Source organism: Acyrthosiphon pisum, chromosome X (assembly GCF_005508785.2).
Source record: "Acyrthosiphon pisum isolate AL4f chromosome X, pea_aphid_22Mar2018_4r6ur, whole genome shotgun sequence".
NCBI classification, from domain to species: Eukaryota; Metazoa; Arthropoda; class Insecta; order Hemiptera; family Aphididae; genus Acyrthosiphon; species Acyrthosiphon pisum.
In genome coordinates this window covers 67,843,986-67,870,374 of record NC_042493.1, presented here as the reverse complement: position 1 = coordinate 67,870,374, position 26,389 = coordinate 67,843,986, and the positions used below count along the sequence as shown (strand labels likewise).

At 29.9% G+C, this 26,389-nt stretch overlaps 1 protein-coding gene across 3 annotated transcripts; it reads right to left on the bottom strand.

The window, feature by feature from the left end:
• Window positions 1-380: 380 nt before the first annotated feature.
• Window positions 381-25,903, bottom strand: LOC100158786 (serine proteinase stubble). 3 transcript variants are annotated; one of them, XM_029488600.1, is made up of 11 exons: window positions 25,571-25,903; window positions 24,561-24,696; window positions 24,335-24,490; window positions 14,516-14,758; window positions 12,759-13,370; window positions 7,035-7,111; window positions 6,837-6,937; window positions 6,364-6,463; window positions 4,532-4,700; window positions 3,273-3,430; window positions 381-1,108 (listed from the first exon to the last, which is right to left on the bottom strand). In XM_029488600.1, the coding sequence occupies exons 2-11, from the start codon at window positions 24,667-24,669 to the stop codon at window positions 953-955; spliced, it is 1,881 nt and encodes a 626-aa protein (XP_029344460.1). In that variant the 5' UTR covers window positions 24,670-24,696; window positions 25,571-25,903; the 3' UTR covers window positions 381-952. The 3 variants fall into 3 exon arrangements, with proteins under 3 accessions (XP_029344460.1, XP_029344457.1, XP_001943624.2); XM_029488597.1 differs by lacking the exons at window positions 24,335-24,490; window positions 24,561-24,696; window positions 25,571-25,903 and adding an exon at window positions 20,306-22,672; XM_001943589.5 differs by lacking the exons at window positions 12,759-13,370; window positions 24,335-24,490; window positions 24,561-24,696; window positions 25,571-25,903 and adding an exon at window positions 20,306-22,666.
• Between the last annotated feature and the right edge of the window lie 486 nt (window positions 25,904-26,389).

Below are 26,389 nucleotides of genomic sequence, written 5' to 3'. Positions count from 1 at the left end.
AAGACCTATCAAATGTCTAGGCTGCCGCTGCGAACTAAGTCTAGTCACGCCTAGGTGCAGATATATCCATGGATTATACAATATGAAAATTGAATACATCTAACAACACACAGAGATGCATTTAAAATGTATGAAAATGGTCATGTCGAAAAATGAATCACTGTGGAACAAAAGTAATGATATTTATGGATACTTGTGTAAAAAAAAGTATATAGTTTTTATTTCTCAAAATTCTATATCATGTCATCTGTATAAATTAGAAAAACATGCTTAAGTGATAAAAAAATAAATAATAACATAGAAAAAAGACAGAGAGAAGAGGCCTCCCAGGCCTCAGCAGAAGTAAGACTTCAACAATATAAAAAATATACTATGTATAAATTCTACACAATAGTTTTATTTTTATTTAATGCATAACAGCTACCTATATATATTATATAGGTAATTAATCGTATTTTTACCAGGGACACATAGTTATGGAATAATTACATTTCTGGTTTTGATTAATATTATATTATATTTATATAGATTCATATATATTTTATTATTTATATATAGGTAATTATATTAAAATTTAAACATAGGTGGTATGTACACATTTATTTTACATGAATGATGAATATAAATTGAAAATCAAAATAATTAAACTAAAAAAATAGCACAATTCGACATCGAGAAATTACAAAATCATAACGATAAATAACTATTATTAAATTTGTTTATATTATCTAACTGTTACGCAATATTCGTGCATTTATCACATAAATATTAAATAGTATACATAGATTATAATATGTATAATTTCATAAATAAATAAATAAAATCAATGGTAAATGTAGGTACCTAATTAAAACAGATCATAAATATGAATAATTTATAATAACATAAAATATATTTAAATATAATAGCTAAATGTTTGCATAATATAAAGTCATAAACCCGAATATTACTATCACGTCATTACTTTGTCGATCCACGGCACGAAACGCTGTACATTGGTGTAAACTCCGGGCAAATGTTCACGACCGCATCCGATTCCCCAAGAGACCAATCCGATCAGAGTTTTCCGTCCGTCCAGCATCGTTGTCAACGGTCCGCCAGAGTCACCCTAAATTGTGCATATTATTTGATTAGGAATTTAATTACACTCTGGGAGTCGAACAAATTGAATTATTTTAAGTAAAAAAAACCTCTTGCTTACATAAACGTATAGCCGTATAGGTTCCTGTATGTTCCTGTATAGCACTATAGTAGCATAATAATTATATGGCATATAAATGTAGGTAATTACGCGTTATGTATAATATTTTCCTATGCAGACTACGGTAGTGCAGTTTTCTACATTTGTTTGATCTGCTCGGAAACGTTTATTCGTATAATATATGTACCTACTGTATATAATATATATACTATTGCATACATAGATGCCTAATATAATATTAGTGTTTTTATTTTACACTTTTCAAATTTCGTAGCTAAAAAAAAATATTTTTCCCACCGTGTTTTAACTTACAATACCTACGTAATTATTAGTCCCAAAGTTCGTTTTTTTGTTGGAATTTATATACATATATACGTTTATTGCTATTATCGTATCGATAAATATTTTTCATATAATACCTATAGAAAATGCTAGTACAAGCACTTGTTGAAAATTTCAAATTTATATCGTTATTTATCAAATAAAAAAACAATTTAAAAAAAAAAATTAGTTTTGTATAAAAATGTAATACCTACTAAGAATTTTTAATTTTGATTTCCTATAATAACCGACTAGATTCATTTTCCTATCAGAAAATATATTGACGTTTAAATTCAAAGAATACTATAATATCATGATTTTTTTGTGTAACTCAAAAATGATTAACTATAGAGAATTGTTTTATATTTTATTTGACACTTTTTTACCCAGCAAAATAATGTTTACCAATATGTATGGATAAAAAATATGTCGCTCTGATGTGCAGTAGGTTACAAGTAGGCCATTGTAATGGATGATGTTAATAATTTGAATTCAATGATATAAAATCATTGTATACGAAAAATGTTTCTAGACGAAGACAATCTCTCAGCCTATAATATTACCAAGTAGGTACCTATATTTTATGATATTATTGTCGTTAATGGAGGGACTGAAACCGATTTTCAGTTGCTGTTCTAACAATATAATAGGATTGTATTAAGTTGTCAAGCTTTTTGACCCACTGAATAAAATTGTATTGATATCTATAGTGAATAGAAAAAAAGCTCAAAATAAGTAAAAATATGTTGAAAATATAATATTCATGTATCTTCGGTCATTTGTCTTAGTTAGGTACACCAAAATCCAAAATTGATTTTTTAGAAATCCAATTTTACATATTAATTTCCGTTTTTTCTTAATTTGTTTTTTCCGACGCTTTTGAAAACTACTGGGAATTTTGACCTTTCCAAAGCACCAACTAGATTCACTTTCCCATTGAATAAGATACTGAAGTTGAAAATCGAAGTATTATTTCAATTACTTATCGAGTACACAGACACAAATTAAAAAAAATTAAAATAAAACAAACACCATTGTAAAATCTATACATTCATCGCTCCGCTCAGAATCTAAAACATAACACAACATTGTGTTTAAAGTTTTCTTACAAAAGTTATATAAAAAAAAATTATCGCGATTCTCGAAATATTATGTTTATGAATGTCTGAAGTTCAGATTTTGACGAAATTGAATAATAGATGTTCACGCTTAAATTAACCGTTTCTCTTCAAACTATTGATGTAAAAATTGATATTTTTTTGTTGTAACTCAAATAGTATAATTTATTGAAACTTAAAACAATAGGTACACTGTTACTTAAATTATGATTTTCTATACCTACACAATTAAATTTTTAAAATATTATTGACTAGTTTTAAGCAATTTGTATTTAAAAGTTTTGAATTTTTTACCAATTTTTTTAAAGTATTAATACATATTTTTAGGTTTTGTCAAAAATCGTGAAAACGTATTATAAGATTTCACATAAATGTTTTTAAAGCTATATCACTGCCTGTATTAAAATAAAAAATGATTAGCTTATGATTGGAGAGAGTAATCATTAATTCATAATTTTAATGTAACTACATATAGGTACTACACCACTGCACCAATAACTTCAACCGTGAAGGGCAAGTGGAACAAGTTTGACTAATATTTAACAGATCGATCAGACAGCTAATACGAGTAATACACTAATACCCATAAATAAAGTTTGAATTAAAACACCTTTGAAGAATTCTACACAAACCTGACAACTGTCCCGACCACCTTCTTTGTAGCCGGCACACAGGAACACATCATGAATGGTTTCCCTTCGACCAGCGGCTCGGAACCATCTTTGGCACCTTTCATTCGGTATCACCTCGACTTGCACTTCTTGTAACACCGTAGGAACTGTTGAAACTCCTGTGTTTGAAAATTGTAATATGTTAATTGTTAAATATTAAATAGTGTTATTATTTATATAATCTATAGAAATGTAAAATATATGGACATATTATAATTATATCATATATTTGTAGGACATTTTTTTATACATATAATCTCATTTGTTAGTTTTTAAGTTTTTTTTTTTGTTCAAAATGTTTGAATAGGTATTCTATAAACCATATTTAAGAACATTATAACGTTATAATTCTTACATTTTTATCTGTCTAATATAGAAGAAAATACTTCAATAAAATTCATGTTTGGATGGAATATAATTTTCAATGAGCAATAAGTTGGTTTACAGAAATCTTATGACCATAATATGACGTTAATTGTATTATGTATTGTGTAAATGTGTAACTATCTTTCAATACAGTCATAATTAATTGTAATAGATTATAAATGTATTATTTATTATGTTATGTCAAAAACTCAAAACAAAGTTAGAATTTTTATTTAATTTACTTAATAGGTATATCTTTCTATTTCAATTATTATTGTTTAAAATAGTGTAACATAATTTCGAAATATTTTAATTCTACTTGGTAATTAGGTATTAATATTTAATATCATAGGTATATTATTGTAGACTATAATCAATTTGATAACAAAGTTCGGAACTTCTGAGTTCTGGGTACCTAACTGTAATGACCAAGATGTTATTAAGATGTTAAGTCGTGTTCGTGAGTAAAATATTGAACTTTTTAGAGTTAAGTTTGAATTTTAAGGTGAGTAGAATATTATAATAAATAGGTTTATGTTAAAGTTGAAAGTTTCATAAGTTTATAAAGTATAACTTTTAAAAAGTTGAAAACTAATTAGGGTCTTTAATTTTTCAGATTGCTTAAATATGATAGGTACCTAGATCTAGATGAAAATAAATATACTTACCAAACTTATGTAAGGTTAAAATAAATCCATAAATGGTAAACATAATTCCAATTCGATTTGTTGTAACAAGAAAAATATTTTATGGTTTTCAAAATGTTTTAAAATGTTTAGATAGGTACATTTGTAAATTTCTTGTTAAGTTTAATAACAACATTAAATATGTAAAATTATTTAATAGATACTAACCATGTCGAGTACGACCCCAACCAGCTACTGTAGCTGTCTTGCCAACCAATTTAGCAGCTGAGCTTGGCAAGCACACCGGAATAATGTGCTGTTTATATGTTACGTCGTGGTCAATTTTGACTAAAGCCACGTCATTACGAAAATCTGTAGGACTGTATTGTGGATGTACCTGTAATTAAAAATATTATATATTATAATTACTTGTGATTGAAGTCAATTATTATTACAGGGATCGGAACCTTTATACCTTTTTTGGTTTCGGTTTCAATTAGGTTCTTTAAAATGAAAATATGTACCGATTTCAATTTTGGCTCCAAGCCCTGATTATTATAATTTGGTATTATTAAAAGTAAATCAGTTATTTTATATACGTGAATTTACAGATTACACAGATCCTATAATATAAATTATATTATCATTTGGAGATAATAACTAATAAAATCTATAATAAATAGTTTTTGCCCCCCACAAACATACAGCACATACCTAACCACTTACTTAATATTATAGGTAATAAGTTGACTACCGTAGTGTTTTGGCGTTCTGATAAATTAGACCCAATAATTAAAGCAACCAGATTTCTCATATTTATTTTATGACTTAAATGTAATTAAATGCAAATAGTTCTGTATAATAAATTTTAACAACAAATCATTGTTTTCTTAATTATACATGTCATGGTGATTATAAATTGTACACCGTGTACCTATAATCAAATAAGGAAGACGGATTTAAGATAGAAAATCAAACACGTGTAGTAGTGTAGTACTGTTCATTATGACGTATTTATTCACTATATTTACTCTTTTTACGGTTTTAAAAAACCTTTACCTTCCTACTTATATCAACATTAAAACAAAAAGTGATTTAGGTATGTTATATATTTTTGCGATTGACTAAAGCCGTTTATACATCAACTGCATAATTGGTGATGAGGTGTACCTAATACGTTCCGGTTTGGTCGAGTACTGTACTGGTTTAGAATATAACGTCCCGGTGTCGTGATGAAGTGTTCCGGGACGGTTAATTTTCACGGAATTAAACTATGATAGTTAATGTTAACATTTTGTCTTTTACTAAATATTTCTAATAGAAAATCAATAATTCTTTGAGATATTATAAAATAGTCAAGTTATCCCTAGTTTATATTTTTTTCAGATACTCATATTGATTTTAAACATTGACTTACATTTTATCTTATAACCGCATGTTTTAGAGTATAGATCATTTTGTGTGGTATTCCAGTTACGAAAAAATATTATGCCATAACATTTAATTGGTATGGTTGACCATGGAAATAAGATACCATAAGATTTTTACAAAATCAAACTAGCACATAATTAATAACTACGATAAAGGTGTATGACAATATTAATAAAATATATAATAAATCAATAAATCCATAAAGATAATCTGAGTCAAAAATCTAGAATGCAGATTGTATAATTTAAATTTTAGATACAAAAAATTAAAACCACTATATCAGTAAGAAAAATACCACCATTACATAAGTGCTACGGGACACTGGCCCCCTCTAAATACGTCACTGATGTTAAGACAATAGAAAAAAGTAATTAGAAAGGTAAATATTAAGTAGTTGATATCTTTTGTGTATTTATAGACAGAATTTTCACATTTATAATAAATTATCCTAAAGAATTAAATTTTTTATGGATCATTATTTTCTATATTAATACTTAGATAGGTAATAAATTTTATAAAAAAAAATTAAATTTGGTTTTATACTGCTATACGCTGAATAGTATCAAATACCTATTACTACATTACTAAACTAAGCAATCGTACAAAAATATAATATTATCATTTCTTACTTCTTTGCGCTCCACATTGAATTCTTCATGTGCGTACTTTTCTGATTGATCACGTACATCCCATTCACCGAGCCGTACTTTTAAATTATTATTCGCCGTGCTTTTTAATATAGTAAAAATGTTTAAATTAATGTAATTTAAAGAAAAATATTACACTAGGTATTACAAAATCTTAAGTGTTGTCGTAGACGCGCGCGCAAAGTCCATTTCGGGTCAAACCACCTTATGCAAAATCAATAGCAAAATAAGCCCGTTTATATTTTAGACCTTTATTAAACTATAGGCGTCACTTTATATCTTAAATTTTTTTTTTTGTTGCGTGGAAGTGACATCGTTTTACTTAGTACTTAGTACTTACACACAAATATACATACTCTTATGTCGTAATACCATGTCAAATTTATGTCTAATTCAACCCATCGAGTACACCCCGCGCGCACGTCAATGAAAACCTTATGAGTTATTATACTTACGTGGCCACGCAATGTGCAGCAGTAACTACCCATCGATTACTCAGTAGAGCACCTCCACATGACAATTTTTTTGATAAAAACCCTGACTTGATGATAGCGGCCTAGATAAATAAACATATTATATTGTAGTTAGGATCAATTCAAATAATAGCAATAAGGATAGGTTTATTACGTAATATGAATATTTATTTTATTTACCTGCCACGGATGTGTACCAAAGTTTGATCCATGTCCACCCACAATTCTATGGCTTCTTGCATATAGTTCTCCACAACCTATTAAAATTAAATGTGTATATTAGGTAATGTAAGTTATTTATGGCAGAATCGTAGATTTTATACAAGAATAAGATGTACCTATAATATAAAAAAATGAAGAACAAGTATAATTAAAATAAAATAAAATAATATCATAACATTTCAAATAAAAAAAAAGCATAGGAATAAAGTTTCAAGTTTGTTTTTTAATTTGTATTTTAATTATTCATTGTATATTAAAACAATTTTGTATGCACTGGTAATAAATATTATACCAATTTATAATATAACCTAAAAAATAGCCAGATAGGTAATTTATTGTATTCAGAAGATAAGAACAAAATATTAAGCTTGACAATTTTAAAAAGTGTTTTTAAAGAAATATTCAAATATACCTTACCTACTAGTTATTTTAATAAAAATTGTCATACTAAATACATAGGTACATTCATAACTAATATTAAATGTAGGTAATCTGCTTGCTAATAATATGTATAAGTCAAATACCGGGATTAAATCATACATTGTAATATGAATATAGAAACATAAAACATAATCACAATTCACAAATGAACATTATCAGATAAATAACTATTATTTATATCTACGTTAAATGTAAACAATTGTTTTATTATTAAATTTTTTCCTCCCAGCATTTAATATTACTAAAACAATGTTAATCTACGTTTAAAGGATCTTCAATTTATACTTTCAATTACAATTTTAAAAAAGCACTGACTTAATATGAACAAAATTGGTATCAGTAACTTAAGTTTAAGTTTATCTTTTTAAACTGTTTATTTATTTACAATCAGGACATTAAAAGTAGTACAATAATTCAATAAGAAAATTCGATCGTGCAGAATATAACGATTGACGAGACATGACAGGGGAAGTTGTCAATTGGTGGGTGACACCCCTATTAGCTCAAATCAAATGCTTTACAATTAAATTTTTATAACTACTCAAGGACAATATTTTATTTGCTATTATCTTATATCTAAACTCTATCTCAATAACTATATTTGAATTTTTTTTACATTATTCAACTTGATGTCAGATAAAGTAACGTATTAATAATAATATTAAGTTATATATTTAAAAAGCTGAACAGGATAATATTGAAATATGGTTAGGCAATAGGCACTCATGTCATTACTTTCAATTTCACGCAAAACACTTATGCATTATAATAGGTATAATAATATGTTTTAAGAGTTGACAAATCGTGATTCGTGTTATTTTAAAACTCTAACCTCTCATGTTGAGAATTCATCAACACATTTAGCAGGTATAGACAGTATACATAGTTTCACGCTTTGAAAAACTACTTTCTAAGAAAATCAACGCTTTTAACTTCAAAGTACCTATTTGATACTCGATGTCCAATCGATAGCTACGAAAAATTTTAGGAGTGCATACTTGAAAGAATACTCTAAAATCAATTCATTAGTAAAACCAAAATCTAAAATTGTACGGTTATGAAAATTTGGCTGTAAGTATTAAAGAGATGATACAAAGTCCAATACAATTATTTTATACAGGTTATATATATCAAAATACATGGAACATTTCGTCATTTTTAGTTTAATAGAATAAATCAGTATTTTTTTTAAATTTTAAGTTAACGCACATAGGTACTTGCATGGGTATAAGGACAAAGTTACTTTGCTGTATAGTAGATTTTGCGTGTACTTGGTCATTGACTAGACCACTGTAATGGATGGTTTAGGTTAGGTTATTTGAATTCAATGATCATTGCATTAAATATATGAAAAACGATTCTGAGCGGAAACCGCGTACGGCGTACCTATTAGTAAACTATATTACTAATTTATTAATGTAACTATTAGTTATTTATTTTTTCCTAAGTAATACGGTAGGTTGAACTATTTTTTTCCAAAAACATAGCATATAATATAAAATAATAATTTTAATGGGGCTTGGTGTAGCTCGATGGTTGGCCAGTGGCCTCAGTCACTAACATGTTGTGATGTCAAGCATCAGTTGACGTTGCTAGTTCCGTGATGGGTGGCAAATCCTCTCCCCACATAAACGTGTTCCTCAACCAACGATAACCCCCTAATAAAATGCTGATGGCCATGGTTGTCAATAGTTATAAGATAAATAAAAAAAAAAATAACAATTTTAATGTTATAAATTATCATGTACCCATTATATTATTATTATAAATTATAAGTCAATACCCACATACATTGAACGGTGTGAATAGGTTCGTGAATCGTGATATAAATAGATTAAAATTATTCTAAATAATTTTAAAATGTCATTGCGTATTACGGAGAACGATAATTTAAGTTATAATGAGTCTTGACCTACCGCAGGCCGTCTCACCGCAAGTTAATCGCATCAAAGTTATCGCGTTTTATTATTTAATTGATTGAAAGTTATCTATAAATATTGCACCTTCTCGGCAGAAACCCTGGCACTCATTTAAGTGGGCTAAGTTCCTATTCTATACCAACAATATTGTACCTATTCTAACAATTATAATATAAATCAATTAATTATTATTAATATCATTGCTTAATAAAATACATTATTTCTACCCATACCTACACTTTTAATAAATTAGTCTTCGATTTTATATACCTATTTTATATTAATAGGTATCTCATATATTTTTTCAAAAATTTAATTGTTACATACTTAATGTAGTGTTTGGAATTTGCTATGATTTAATCTTTCTATCAATATTTATATGTATTTTTTTTATCTATCTAAAATATGTATATCATGTTGAAACCTTAGATATTAAAATTGAAAACTGTATGCATTTGTAAGAACAAAATAATTTGTCGATTTTGGTGATATTGATGAGTTTTGTCTGTAAATCAACTTTAAACGATTGAAAAAATATTCTGACTATGTATTTTCGATATATTTTAATTTGTGTAAGAACATCTTGTATTTAATTTTCAAGCTATTGACTGATAAAAATGTTATCAACATTTGTAAAAAAATAGGTTGATAATTTTAAATGTCTATTAAGAACTCAAAAAGAACCAAAATATTTAGAAAAGATATCATGTGTAGAAAAGACTCTAGGCTATTATTTTTTGAATAATTACAAAAAACAAAATTGATTTTAACGAAAACTATTGTTACGTAAAAAACACTGTTCTGTTACTTGTTTAATGTTTTTACTGATCCAAAAGTTAATGGCAAACACAACAATAAGCTCACATCATAAAACCAATACATACAATAAGAATCTTAAGTTATAATATAAAATTTAATTTATAATGAATAAACATGACAATTTAAAATTTAAATAACTGGATAATAAGCAAAATAATATCTAGCGAAATATACAATTTTGTTATAATTGTTTGTGCTTTTAATAATAATTTTCTAAATAAAACTACAGTAAAACACATACTACCTATATGTATCAAGGAAAAGATCAAGAAGTATTTTCTTATAAAATATCATTACAAACAACATAATATAGTACTCCAAGACTGTTTTTGTTTGTAGTATAAAGCGTGTAAATAAGTAATGACTAATTAGTAATTTGTGGAAGCATATAATATATTATTTTAATTAAGATGACATCTCTTCCGCATGATGTGTTACCTATGTCTTACGTTTGCATATTATATGCATCATAATAAATGTATGTTCGGCCGAACCAATTTTGTGTTGTAACTTGTTAGCTTTAATATTACAGTGAAATGATCAATTAGTATCAAAACCTTTGTTTATATGTTGGATTTTTCACAATTTATTCTTTGATTCTTATGCAAGTTTTGAGCATAAAATATTACGGTTTTAAAATTTTCAAAACTTGGGGGATCGCAAGAAAACAACAACATATAATAAACACAGATAATATTCTTAACTTTTAGTTAGATACTAGGTCAATTCACTCTACTATAAAAGCTAACAACGAAAGTTATTCTTAAGAGGATGTCAGCGCACTATTTGTTTATTCTCTCTAGCCTATGCAAAAAACATCAAATCCAGTAGGACCAATATTGTATTGTCAGTTTTAATATAAGAGTGAATTGGCCTATTATACAATTTAAAAATAAAAACATTAATTGTGTTTGTACGCTGTTTTTTTTTCAAAGATATTTTGATTTCAATTTGAGTTTTAAGTAAGCACTCAGTAGGTTACTCAGTAGTTACTCAGTAGGTACTCTAGTAAAATATATATTGTAAAATATTAGAATATTATTCTCATAACTTAAAAAAAATAAAGTATCGGACAAAAACAAATGTATAAACACAAATAATGTCTTTTGGGTTTAATATGAGGTCAATACTTAATTCACTCTTATGTTAAAGCTTACAGCACAAAATTTGTTTAACCAAACGCAAATTTTCAATGTTTTCGTTCATAAGACGGTGACAAAATACAATTTAAGCGGGAATGACGTCTACTTAATATACAAATTACAATTTTTGAAATGTATTTAAATAAAAAGAGTGAACTCGTGTTTAAGATCTCAACTAAAAAGTGTGAAATACGAAAAATTATAAAAAAAAATAAGATTTGGCTTAACAGTCATTTCAAAAATATTTTTTTAGTCCTACCTTGGTGTGACCGGTAGATATCATAAATATATATTGTACCCCCCCCCCCCCCCCAAAAAAAAAAGTAGGCAAATATGTGTATAATGTTTAAAATATAAGACAGGCGTCTCATCAAAAATTAAAATAAAAGATTGTAAACATATATTTTGTAATATACATTTTGATACAAAAAAAAATTGTTATGTTTTGTCTACAGAATAAGGCATATTATAATATTATAATATTTTGTTTGATTGGTGTTTACATTTTCCTATCATCCGATAATTCATTAAAATAATCACCCGGGTGTGTCATATACAGAAGATACAGAAGATACAGAAGATACTTTTCGGACTGTAAAACCACAGCTAGTAGATTAGAAATTAAAAAATATATTTATGCGTTTCAGATAAATGAGAAATACATACAGTAATAACCTACACGTAGTTATTGACGTAACATGTCAAAACTAGTTTATAGGTATATGGTAAAATCCATTAAAGTGAATTAAAATATATATATACGGAATTATGTTGATAGACGTATAATGATCGAAAATGTGGAAAGTAATTTATTGATATTAAATAATACTAATAATTATAATAATATTATAAAAACTATAAAATAACAACTTCGTAACACTTTACAGTTATCATAATTCACAATGTTTAATTATTAGTATATCTATAAAAATATATGTGTGTGTATCGATGTTTATCGACCATCGATGTATGCACCTCATCGTAATAATACGACGTATAATATACTATGTAGATTGTAGGTGCTGCTGCAGTTTAGTGCTATGCTCATAGAATGTGCTGTACCTATATAAAGATACGTTTCTAAGACCGAAATATGTGTCGTGTATTGTTATCGTGCTTTTGTGCGATTTTTCCTTACATAATACAATATTTATACAAAGTGCGTTAAGATGAATTATAAAGACAGCCCGAAGATCGAAGGTTTTTGCATTCGTGTCTCGTGAACATACAGTAAATAGTTGGTGTATGCGTGTCTTCCGGACTGAAGGTGCTTTTATTTACTCCATACGGGTAGAAGTGATATACGTGAAGCGTATGACCGGAAGTGCGGCTTTATGCATAATACAGCGACTGTAGTTTACCGCGATATCCGGACGGCATGTAGTGCAACAATTGGCTCTGTTGCTGTTGCGGTTGCTGTTGCTGTTGCTGCTGTTGCAGTTGCTGTTGCTGCAGTTGCAGTTGCTGTTGCTGTTGCAATTGATCGTCGGCACCGATGCCGCTGCCGATTTGCGTGATGTGAGAGAACGGCGCCAGTTGAGGTGGTTTATGCGTGGAATAAAACACGTTTCCGTGATCGCTGTGGAACAGCAAATTTTGTGACGTGGGTGGTAAAGTCGTGCTGGTTGACGTGCTGCTGACTGCCCCGGCGCTGTTGATCTGCCAATGACCGCCGGTGGCACTCTGGTGGTGCTGATAGTAATACGGATGGTAATGCTGGTGCTCTTGTTGGTAATAGTACGATGGTTTGGCAGTTTGATCGGTGACGAAAGACTGCGAAGATGGACTTATGTCGTTGATGTAGTTATCCACGTAACTCGCCACCGTCGGGGGCTGATGGTTGTGATGGTGCTGTTGTTGTTGTTGTAGTTGTTGTATTTGCAGTTGTTGTTGCTGCTGATGTTGATGTTGTTGATGCATATACATGTTGTAGTGATGTTGAAATTCGGGGTATTGCATCAGGAACTGTATGGCTTTATACAAGAGGAAACGACATGACAACATATTACATGTAACGCAATAACTACAATATTTTGGAGGCTTATCATTTCCCATACATTTTTAAAGTATTATAATACAGCAACTTGTCGTACGTGGTATAGCTCTACCATTAAAATATTATATAGACTGAAAGTGGAGGACAATAGAAATACATAACGTTAATCGTAATACACAAGGATAATGATCCTTATGGAGCGCACTTATCATAATATATACCTAATTATATTTGATATATTATAATACACTATAATTTATATACACCTATAATATTATAAGTACCAACTGCTTAGATAATAATGATATCATGTTCGTTCCAAAATTAAAACAGAAAATATGTTACAAACATGATACACAATTAATATAATATCATATATTTATGTTTTACTCTGCAGCCAGTGCAAAGGTAGGTGGGTATTAATTATAGGTACATATACACAGTCGTATTCGAATCATATAGTCACAACGAAACGCACGTGTTTATAAGCATGTGTGTCACAGAATTATAATAATTAAAGACACGTAAATGCCTACACGGCTAAACAAGCAAACATAATACAGGTACGACGACGACGATGAGAGGATAGCGCCGTCTCGGTGTTTTGTTGAGGTAAGAATTATGGTATCCAAGTCAAAATTAAAACCAAATAAATATACACCTACTCTCGCGTCGTACCTGCAACCCGTCCTTCGCTGTCATTTTAATAATATAATATATATCGTACACCGTGATTTTTACGAAAACGAGAACCGTGACAATATTATAATAATAATAGCGACCATAAAAAGTTTTGCTCTGATTATAATACCAAACGAGAGAAATTAACGCGATTATTATTATTATTATTATCATTATAATTTAAAGTGAACTGTGCCGTCGCACATCCAGTGTGCGCGCGTGACGACGTGTCGCTATAACAATAATTATAATAATAATAACATAAAGATGGGCACCACGTGAAACTGAATACGTCAAGTGAACAATATTGTGCAATGCTGACATATTATTATTATTATTATTATGATTATTTCGATATTTATATTTAAAACAATCGCGCGTTCTGGAATGAGACGTTAAAGAATGAAAATAAAAATAACACGGTAAAATGTAAAAACTCACTAGCATTTTCTATTGTTCCCACCGAACTCGACGCCGCCGTCACGGACGATGACGACGATGATGACGACGGCGATGACGACGATGAAGAAGATCCGGATGTCTGAATTTTGTCTCTGGACACGCAACAGCTCCATATCATGCCGCCACTGCACAAGTCCACTGGTTTGCCGCCCTCGAGCACGCACGAAATGCTAAGGCCGCAATCGAATTTGTTGCTGTTGTACCAGCAAGTCTGAGGTATCACTGTGGACGATGAAAAGAAAAAGATTTTAAAAAACGTCAACATGTGTATAGGTATATTATTGTAATATAGACATAATAATATTATTATTCGTGGTGGATCAACCGAGATAATGCATTATAATAATATTTTATATTATATATTGCTGTATTATGGTTGTTGTTTAATATTAGGTACTATATAACGTCAAAGTACCTATATATAATAATATAATTTACGATATGGCAACATTTCATATTATTATATTATGGTACGAGCGTACCTAATTCTCTATAATCAGAAATGTTATACCATCGATTTTTTTGATTGGACGTGTCTGAGTCTGGCCATGGTTATTTTATAGTTGTTTCAGGTGTCATCGGTGATCGTAATAAAAATAAAAGTAGATTTTGAAATATTTTTTTCTAAAAATCTAAACACAAATTTAAATTGAGAAAAAAACGCAAGTCGCGCGTACTAGGTAGGTAGTAGCGGTACCAAAACAATACATTTCTTTGACTATAAGAATTTCGGTAATATGATAATAGAATACTTAATCGTACACGTATACGAAAACAGGTTATCAAATATAGACTGCAACGACATAATAATATTGTCAAAATAACTGTAATCGCCGATATTTTGGGAGGAAAAATTGTAATAGTGCAGGTTAGGCCTCATAATGCAAACGGATCAAAATTAAAATAATATAAATATTAAATGTCAATAATATGAATGAGTTGTTTTTTAATTGCTTGAAAGTACCTTTACCTAACCTACCTATTCCGCAGACACTCCATGTATTTTCAACAAAATCTCCAGAGTACAGCATATTAATATGTGGGGAAATTGGGAACACCAGTGATTATAATATTACCATTGTACAGCGGTACCTACTTATGTTTTATTTTTTTCCCCGTTATTGTAGGATTATAAGAACGAGAAAACGAAAACACGCATTTTGTAAGAAAGCGTTTTCGACGAAATCGTATAAAATAATTTCAATATTTTTTTAATACCCAATAATAATGTAGTCATTAAACCCATGGACGGTACCTATGGAAGCTATAGTAATAAAACATACGTGTATTTGACATTATACCATAATAAATTTTTTTTCACAGCATAAAACGACTTGTTATTTTTGGTGTTTTAAATAATAACACTTTAAATTCTGTTGCATTTCAATAAAAACGTTCTACAAAATATATTATTTGCTTTACGTTGTTTGCTGTACGTACATAATAGGTGCCTAACCTACACACACTACCTACAGTTATAATTTATGCAAAATCTTTATTTACGACGCGCACCTCAGTAATATTATAATTTATAATGAATAAAGAAATTAGATAGGTATGAGAGTACCTACTCGATATTATAGAGTATTATTATAGTGCCTATAGTCGAGTATTATAATGGAATACATTTTGAATGCTGCAGTGATTATTCGAAAACGACTAATGTGTGTTTTTGACGGGGAAAGGTTTCTATATTGATGACATTCCATAAATGTACTTTTACATTTCGATTATTTAAATTCTGTAAAAGTAAAACGTGTTGAGAAAATAGTAATAATAATTATGTACCAAACAATTTCATACGACCCACTGTTATTAATTTTTTTTTTTTAGAAATGCGTATTATCGAATATCAATTTATCCTATCTTATAATGTACCTACACATTCTTAATTGATTTTCATATCCGTATAACCGGTCAAACGTAAGTACCTAATGGAAGGGTAACTAATTATTAATTAGCTATATAATATGTAAAAAATTATCTCATAACTACTATAATATAATAACAGGTATATCAATAACTTTTTATGTAAATTTTCATAAAATATACAGAGTGTAACAGGAAGACCTGACAAATGAAATAACTTTTGTTCTGATCAATATTTTTGAATTTTTTTCAAATTTAACAATTATAAGCTTTTTAAATATTTTATGAGACTTTTTAAATAGGTAAGTAATTGTTAAAATTTAAATTAAAAAAAATTAAAAAAGGTATTAGTTTTCAAATTAAAATATTAAATATTCTTACTTCAAAAAAATTTGACATTTTAAAAAATCATAAAATATAAACCATTTGACTTAGATAAATGGTTTTACAATCAAAAGTTTTCCAAAAAACAAGATTTGAAAATTAGATATTTTAAAACTTTAAAAATTAATTTTCATCAAATTTTAATTTTCTCATTTTTTATAGTTTTATAAAAAAAAAAAAAGTAAAAAATAATAATCAGAACAAAAGTTATTTTATTTGGCAGGTCTTCCTATTATACTTTGTATAATAACAACATGTAGATGAAGTAATAAAAAGAAAAGATATTTGGTCCTGAATTATAATAGACGTTACCATTGAACAAATTATAATGCTAAACTGAACCGATGTAAAAAATGGTTCGTATTCTAGAGCTAACATTTCAAATATATCTAAATTTTCAATTGAAATGTTAAAAAGTTTTCCTCAGAAATATTATAACATATGTATATGTATCTACTAGTAAGTTATTTTGTTTTTTTTTTTTTAAACGAGGGCACCTACCGAACAATAAAATAAATTATTGTCAGACAAAAATACAAATGTGTTGGTTTCTTTGTTTTCATTATAAACATAAACTAATTTAAATAAACAAAAGTGTTGCGGTCATAAATATTAAATATTTAAAACACAAATCGTCAACACGATATAGGTATTAAAAAATATTATTTTGTGTACAAAAATTAACCAAGTCACCGGCCGTGGCAAGTTGCAGACGAGTATTATAAATAGTATAACAAATCAAGAAAGGAAAAACACCAGACGGCCGTGATGAAGAAAGTGAAACCACATCACGGCCATAGTGTTGCTTTCGTTTATACTACCTATACAACTAATCGTGATGTGTATAATTTATTAATATCGCTATAGAAACGAGAACGGCGACACGTGCGTCGTTTTTTAAAATATTATATATTATATTATTATACATGTAACAAATTGTAATACGTCACTAAAAAACGCACCAGGGCTTAATTAAACAATACCTATAAATATCCCGGACACGGACACGGATGGCAAAATAATAAAATTGTTATAACAAATACGTATAGTTGTTACATCGTATTCTCGCCTTCTCGGTGGTTATCGTTACCAAATAGAGTTCGTCAATATCGTATCACGATAAGTAGGAATAGAACGTTGTTGTCATTAAAAACTAGAAAAAATCTATTCGAAATTTGCACATTAATTTCCTAAAAAAAAATATCGAGTTAAGTCATTAAAACAATCAAATATACCTATACAATGCGGTGAAAAATTGTAGTATTTATTATTCATTCAAAATAACCTGTACATTTTTAATAGATTATTATTAACACTTTTTTTAATTTTGAACATTTGTGTAAGTTGTGACATCGACAATAACTACTTATACCTGAATAATATGTAATTTATACGGATGAATATAGTATTCACGATAAATCTAGTAACAAACATTTTTTTTTAAATGTTCTTTGAAATCCAAAAGTTAAGAAAAATTACCTACAAAATATAAAATTCACAAAAATGTTCTATAGCATTAAAAAATATCGTAAAAATATAAAAGATAATTTTTAAAAACAAAAATGCATCTGCTGCTAAGAATGCTGCAAAATTAAATTCATTATCACTGTTTCTGTGTCATACCAAACGGATTTATAATTTGTCCTAAATCTTACACGACTATATAAGAATAAAATATGTAAAAGTCATAAACTTCCTAACCATAATGATTAGCCATTAGCAGCAATTTGTGCTATATTATTAATAACGTTAGAAAGGTACACCTACCTATATTATACCTAATTGTATGTACATATCAACTGTATTTAAAAACGTTTGGAAATCATTTAGTCGTCTTCGTCATTATTTTATTGCACCTATACCGGGCTATACAACCAACTACACGAGAAAAGTAATATTGGAAATTTCATGTGAGCATCGATCGAATTGCTTCGAGCAAACCGTTTCGCCGTTTCGAGATTGGTAACTACATTTTAAGAAATAAAATATTATATTATTATGTTGTTGTAAAAATGGGTTGGAGTGCAAAGAATACGTCCCGAAGGCTGAAATTATTTCATGTAATCTCAGAGAAAGTTATCAAGGATGTAAATAAATACAATGGAATTATTCTAAACGGAAAACCCACACAAGTATAATATGACATGATCGCTATCAGGTAATTGAAGCACATCATGTCTATGTGGTATAGCGGAGCGAAATCATTAAAATCATAATTAGGTGGGACAACACTGCATTGTAATGATAATATTATAATATACAGAAAACATTATTGTACATTTCTCGGTTTAAGTAAAGAAAAAAACGATCTAAGTATACACAACATGATTTCTATGTCAGTGCATCTGAAATAATTGTAGTCTGCGAGGTACCTATATGTATATTGTATATATTATGCCTAATATACAATTTAGTCTCGATAACTTGAATTTTTTCTTACTATTAAAATATTTTTAAGTTGTGTTGTTTCAGATGAAAACGCGAATAATACATGTCTAATTTATTTTTATTCCTCTTGAGATTCGAGTTATTGAGACTCGACTGTATAATGTATAAAGATAATATACGCAAGAAGACCTGTATAATATAATATCATATTATATTATATCTACTAAACTTTTCATTCCCGCAACCACCGAGTCCAACACAAATCGAAACGATAGTACAACGTTATTGAAAACGTCGCGGGTCGGACGATTAAAAGCCTAATCATCTGTTCACCGAATTATTGTATAGCCTCATACCCATTAGACCGCAAGAAAGAAATAGACGACAGTGATTTCTTCACAGATTTTAAGAACCTAATATAATGACTATAACGAAAACGACTAATCTCTGGCAGAACCGTGGTTAATTACACTTGTTGATTATTAGGTATACCGGCTACTGTACCTATTGTAGATATTTTTTTTTAGATCGTTTTCATTATCGCAGTCGTCCACCCGTCCACTCCAACCCCACCACCACCCGACAAGAGTCACGAGTATCGTTTTCTTCGATCGGTTATTTTTTTTCATCATATTTCTCTCTCTCTCTCTCTCTCTCCTTTCATTCATCTTCCTCTAATCACTCGGAAATGTCAACACACATCATCGCGTCGGCAATCGAGTTCCGCGACGGCTCCTCCGGATATTATACAAACACATTGCGTGGTAGCGCATCTGGTCTATATATATATATATATATATATATATATACCTATAGATATATTTTATAAGACCTGGAGCGTACACCCGTGTACTTGCACATTTTACTACGATGTTATGTATACGCACGATTTACCCGAATTTATGATGGGTTTTCGTAACAGGTATTACGTGTGAAACGAACGGAAAACAAAAACCGTCGCCGTTGGTGCGACACGAACGAACACCACAATAAAAATACCTAATATAAGTAGTTAGGTAGGTATAAAAGTAAAGCCATCATATATACCTATAGATACCTAAGTTAATATTACAATCATAATACGTATGAAAAAAAAGATCCCGGAAAAAAAACGGGTGCGTCACATACTTTTGCCCAACATGTCCATGAGATCGTTTTGAAAGCCTTTGGAACCGGTGATGGTTTGCCCGCCGTAATAGCCGCCCTTGCCGGCGGTGGTGTTGAAACCGGACTTTTGTCCGAGCACTTCTGCCAACAGAACGGCGTTGCTTCCCACGGCATCCGGTTGCTGCTGCAACGACAACAAAGGCGGTGCAGTGCCGGAAGCGGCCGCCGGAGACGTCTTGGTCGCGTACGACAACCGCTTCGAGTACCACTTGGACGCCACGTCCGACGACGGTTGCTGCTGATCGCCGTCCACCACCGAGTTTAGGTGCGGTGCCTGGTGTACGACCACCTGCACTTCGGACAGCGACGACGCAGCTTCCGATCCGGTGATGACCGCCGGCCACTGCTGCTGCTTGTCGTCCTCCGGTTCCCGCCGCTTGTTGTCCGACTCGCCCACGAATGTCACCTTGTCCTGGTGGTACTTGTGCGCGCCAGCCGACGCCCGTCGACGACTACCACCGATGATCCAGCCACCTCCGTTAGAAGCCGACGAAGACGTACCGTCACTGACGTGATGATACGTGTTGACCGTACGACGGTTACCGTCATAAGCGTCCGATCTGTCGTCGATGTGGTGGTCGTCACCTAAACCACCGTCTCCACTACCGCTTCCGCCTCCGTCTGTATCGCGATTTATCCGCTGATGCTGTCGATCGTTGGATCTGACTGCTAATGGCGTGGAATCCGCGTGGCCACCCGACGACGAGGCACTATTGCAGTACAACTGCATCACTATGACACTGACGATTATGGAGTATGACCTCATGGCAACGCGCTCGTATTCAACGGGCCGCGTGATTTTTATCGTTATTAACGATAACGATGTTGTTATAATGTCGTCGTTGTTTGTTATATGTGTCCGTATAACGCGCTATAACGTTATAATGACGAAGATCTGTCGCGGTTGTCGTGGTGTTTCGGTGGTGTTTCGGCGATACGACATTGACCCGTAAGGCCGCGGTGAAACACGACGATAACTGCTATACAACCGTCGTTATTGCGTAACATCCGATGATTATGATGATGATGACAACTATGATGACGATGATGATGACGAAGATGAAGACGATGACGAGTGACGGTTTTGACGACGACCGACGAATATCGGAGGAATGCGCGCCACGAATCTTATGCTCGCGTGTCCACCACTTTCTTCTTTCACCCGCGCGTGTTCGAAGTCGGCGCGTACGTGTGTATATATGCGATACGGCAAATAGGGCTTGGCCCGAGCAAATAATAATTTAATAATAATAATAGTATTCGCGAGTATATCGCTCGAAAAACTATCACTTCAATAACAGGAGTAACAGCAGCAGTTTACCTTGGATTCCTGCGCGTATACACAATGTCACGGAACGAGCGTATCCACTTTCTTTCTGCACACGCGCCGCGCAGTCGTCGTTGTTATAGTATTATTATTATTATTATTATTATTATTATTATTATTATTATTCGAAGTAGTAGTAATAGTTGTAGTAGTAGTAAGTAGTATTATGATTATTAAATTTTCTATCTCACACGCCGCACACACGTTCACTTTCACTCGCGGTCACTGAGAGTAAAAGAACAAGTGAAAAAAAAAAAATAATAAAAAAAAATCCGACACTACCTAGTATAGTGTAATAAAATTACGACGATAACAATAATAATATATAATATTATTACATATTATATCGTCATTATTAAAAACCGTATATTTCTTACGGAAACACGTGGTAATTTCAAGAAAAATTCAATATCAAATTAATTAAAACGAAAAATGATTTACACTTGAAAATCTTGCGCAGTTATTTTCATTCGCACCGAAAATATATTATTAATTAGTGAACGACGAACCGTCAAGGAAAAAATAGTATAGTAACTTTGAACTTACCACGTCTCAAGTCGTATTAATGCGTATTATCACTGATTGTGTAAAATCCAATAACTCACGGATATAATATGCTATTATTATTATTATTTTGATCGTAAAATAAAAGCAGATTTCAATAGAGTATAATAATATATTATATTTATATAGATACGTGGATGAGAAATTTTCTTCTTAAAAAAAATAAGACAACAAAAGACGTGAGCGAGAAAATTGTCCTTTTGTATAACTTAATACGATGATATATAGTGACAGATAAAACGGCTGATCACATTGGTGGTTATTTTTTTACATTTTTATCATCACGACTATCAATACACCACGGAGATATATATATATAAATAACGAAGTGTAGTCTTTCTTCTCCGAAACAATATTAACAATAAAGACAAATATTAAGAAAGTAAACCGACTGAGAGCCGCAGCAGCACACAAAAGACTAGTTGCTGCAAAACGTAGCGACTACCATCGTCATATTATTCAAGTGTCTCCGCCTAACCGCTCTTTTACCGCGAACTTTCTCTTAATCGGTTTGCTGTTATTCAGTGTGTATACTTGACGTTTACCCCTCCACGATTAAAATAGTAATCGCACTCTTCCAAACGTCATAACTGTGCTTTTACTATATTTTGTTGCATACAATTCGTACGCATGTACATAGGTACCTATGATGGGTACTCGTGTGGGTATTTCGTATAATATGTTATAAGTATATATAAATATTAACAAATTTCCAAAATAACCGATTAAACAGATAACACCGTTGAGGTAAAAACGGATAAAATCATCTAATTACATTTTACTTGACTGAAAATCCAAACCCATTTTTAATATGTACATATTTTACTATAGGCATTCATTATTATTTTATTAAAACAAGTTATATAATACAACGTCTATATATTATTAATGGTGTTGTCATTCAAGATATTTTCGGTCTGAGACCGAAACTACTAGACTATTTTTCATTAGAAAATAAAATGATCAATACGTTTTTTAATAAAAAATTTAAAAAAATATTTTACAATAAGTACCTATACGTTTTGTCGACTTAAACGTCGTGAAATAAATAATTGATGTTATTCAAATTAAACTACCTACCTAGTGAGTTATATAATCGAATCAGGTAACAGGTATAGTTGTTATATGTTAATTTCTTTTAGAAATTGAATATCCGAAATTGCCCAATAATTAATTAGTCAAACTGTAAATTTAAGGAAATGTTAAACTAAATTTATTAATTAAACTAAGTATATAATACAAATAGTTATTTAGTTTGTTTTTTACACATTGTCAATTAGTAGAAAATACTATATGATTCGTCGATTTTCTTGAATTCTAAGTTCCATCTAACTATACTTCATGGGTGTAAAAAATATATTAAAGCATAGAATGTTTACGATTAAAGTCAAAGTATAAAAATGATATTGAATTTAATTTTTTTTTTTAATTACTTAGGTACTTGTTTCTATTTGCTGCCGAATTACCCACAGATATATTTTGAATTATAATAAAATTACAATTTTTAACTTTATTGGTTATGTATACATATGTTTAGAATTAGGTATTCATTTTAGTTTGGGTGAATAACTTTAAATATTAATTTTTTAGAGCAATAGCGCAATCTATCAATTTCAAATTTCCAAACATAAGTTTTTAGAACACCATAATATATCCCTGCCGTGTCCGCCCATCCGTTAGTTACCAGGGCTTAGTTACGATTGTATAATATATTATTAAGATATTTATTTATTGTAAGGTAGTAACGATTATTAATATAAAATTTGTATAACGGTTCAATTCAAAGTAAATTCATTCTATTCAAATACATCAAAATATGAGTATTCAATATGGATTCATACTAGCCAATACTAAATAAAATAGGTATCAGAACGTTTATAAAGGTTACCAAATTTATTTTAAAAAGTATAATATGGAGTAATAGTTGTTATAAAATACGAAAAGAAACTGAAAATTTAGTGAATTTATACCTACCTAACTTATTTAATATACGAATAATATAAGATATCTCTTATTTTTAATGTCATACAGCTTTGCTCAATTTTTCATCATGCAAATATAATAATAATTATAAAATAAGTAATAACTTATGTACTTACAAAATTGTTCGAAAAAACGACCCTTCTTCTTCTTTGTTTTATGTTGCATTCCTTGTTGTTTCAGTCTGGCTGTTGAAGAATTATTAGATGTTAAAACGTTTGCTGTATCGTTATATTGTAATGTAGAAACAACATCGTGTTCGCCAAATGGCATCTCTAAAATAACATTTTTTTTTTTTTTAATGGAAGAATAATATTTTACAAAAAAAACCCTATTATTATTTACTCTTGATAAATTGGCGTGTTTTTGGTAAGTCAACGGCTACTGATTCACAATTGCTGATGTTGGAAATAATAAAAGTAACTAAAACTACAGCAATTATTGTGGTGTGCATGATAGTTTAAGTTACATCAAATGTTTCCTTTAAAACATAATAATACATCACAATTATTTCAAATTGCTAATTGGTATGACAATTTAAAGTGTAAGACTCAGTTTTAAATGGTTATTACTAATAACACGTAAATTATTCATTAAGAAAGCAACAAAACTAATTAATAAAATAGGTATTTATGAGATTTGTAGGTACTAATGAGTAAAATAAAATATCGTGGTGCAAGACACTGCCTAAGCCTATCTGAAGTTGGTTTGAATAAAATATACTGGATACATACAAATATTACGAGCATAAAGTGTATAAATAAACAAGAAAGTAGTTCATAAAAAACTTACTATTCTTTATTTATCCTCACTATAATATTATTCACTTCCTAATCTTTAATGACTCATACTAATTTATATTACACGTATCGATTAAAAATGTATAACATGATACATCCGTATAGGTAATTATTACGAAGGTAGACGGTTTTCTATTATTTAATGTCACTGTAACTACCCAATCTTAATTGGCATATAAATTATTTGTTTTTTATGAATTAAATTATTCGTAGTAAAATTGAAGCTTTTATCTATTTATTTAATTTTAAGGACCACAAATATTTGGTTTTTATTTTTGTTTTTCAAGTCAACAACATAAACAGTAAATACCTATTTCTAATTCCTAAAATATGTAAAAATCGTATTTATATAATTTGTAATTTACATGAAAATAATGCACACTTTGCGAGAATTATCAGACCGTATAATTGTGCATTGGAACTGTACTACAAATATAAACGTACTAAAAGAACTCAAAATTAAATCATAAATTCATAACTATTCTTACAATGCCCTCTGTTCAAAATATATATTTAAAAATATTATGTATTATTATTTTTAATTTAACAACTTACCCGTTTTTTAATTAAAATATTTGGTTAGAAAGTATTAACTCAACCTGCAGCTATTATAAACGGCACTTACACGACAGTAATGACATTTAATAAGGAACTATACAATTAGGTTTGTAATCGTTGTGATAATGTAACTTGACATTTGTTGATGTTTATAAATAATATAAATAGCACCGATATAACTTGATTTAATTACGTTGAACAAAGGCTGATCATAATACGTAATTTGATTAAAATTAAACTCTAATCAAATATCCGAGCATAATTGCTCAGAGACTGTAAAAATATACTCATAAATAATGTCGAGAAGACATTCCCGCGTATTAACTACACGGGTACTGCAGCATGCCTACCAGCTGTTGATGTGTTTACTGGGAGCTGCCGTGGCCGTGCAGTCCATTGCCGGGTGAAAGTGATACTCGGCAAATGGGATGTACGTATGTTCGACGTATACAAAAACGGCATTTCTCCTTTGGTTTTGTCATGTCCGAGGAAAATATTTAACACCATTAAACAATGTGACAAGTACCTGTATACTACAATCTAAGAACTGCGGTGATGATAACATAACATAATATTATTTTAATACCTACACTCTACAGTTACTATAATATGTCTGTAGGTACCTACTGTTTTTTTCTAATGCATATTTTGAACCTTTACAGACGCATACAGCCTAAAGTATTTGGCACTGAACAGTTTATATCAGGGATGTAAAACGTTTTTGGAAACGTTTTTAAAAAACGTTATTAAACGAAAAAAAAACAAAAACCGAAAACAATTAATAAAACGAAAAAAACAAAAAACGAAAACAATTAA

Excerpts from the sequence above, each read along its gene's own strand:
- LOC100158786 (XM_029488597.1), bottom strand. The coding sequence starts at position 21,110 with ATGAGGTCATACTCCATAATCGTCAGTGTCATAGTGATGCAGTTGTAC. Across the intron at positions 13,371-14,515 it reads GGGAACAATAGAAAATGCTA|CCATACAGTTCCTGATGCAA; the intron begins GTGAGTTTTTAC and ends TCTTGTATAAAG. Across the intron at positions 1,109-3,272 it reads GTGGTCGGGACAGTTGTCAG|GGTGACTCTGGCGGACCGTT; the intron begins GTTTGTGTAGAA and ends TGCACAATTTAG.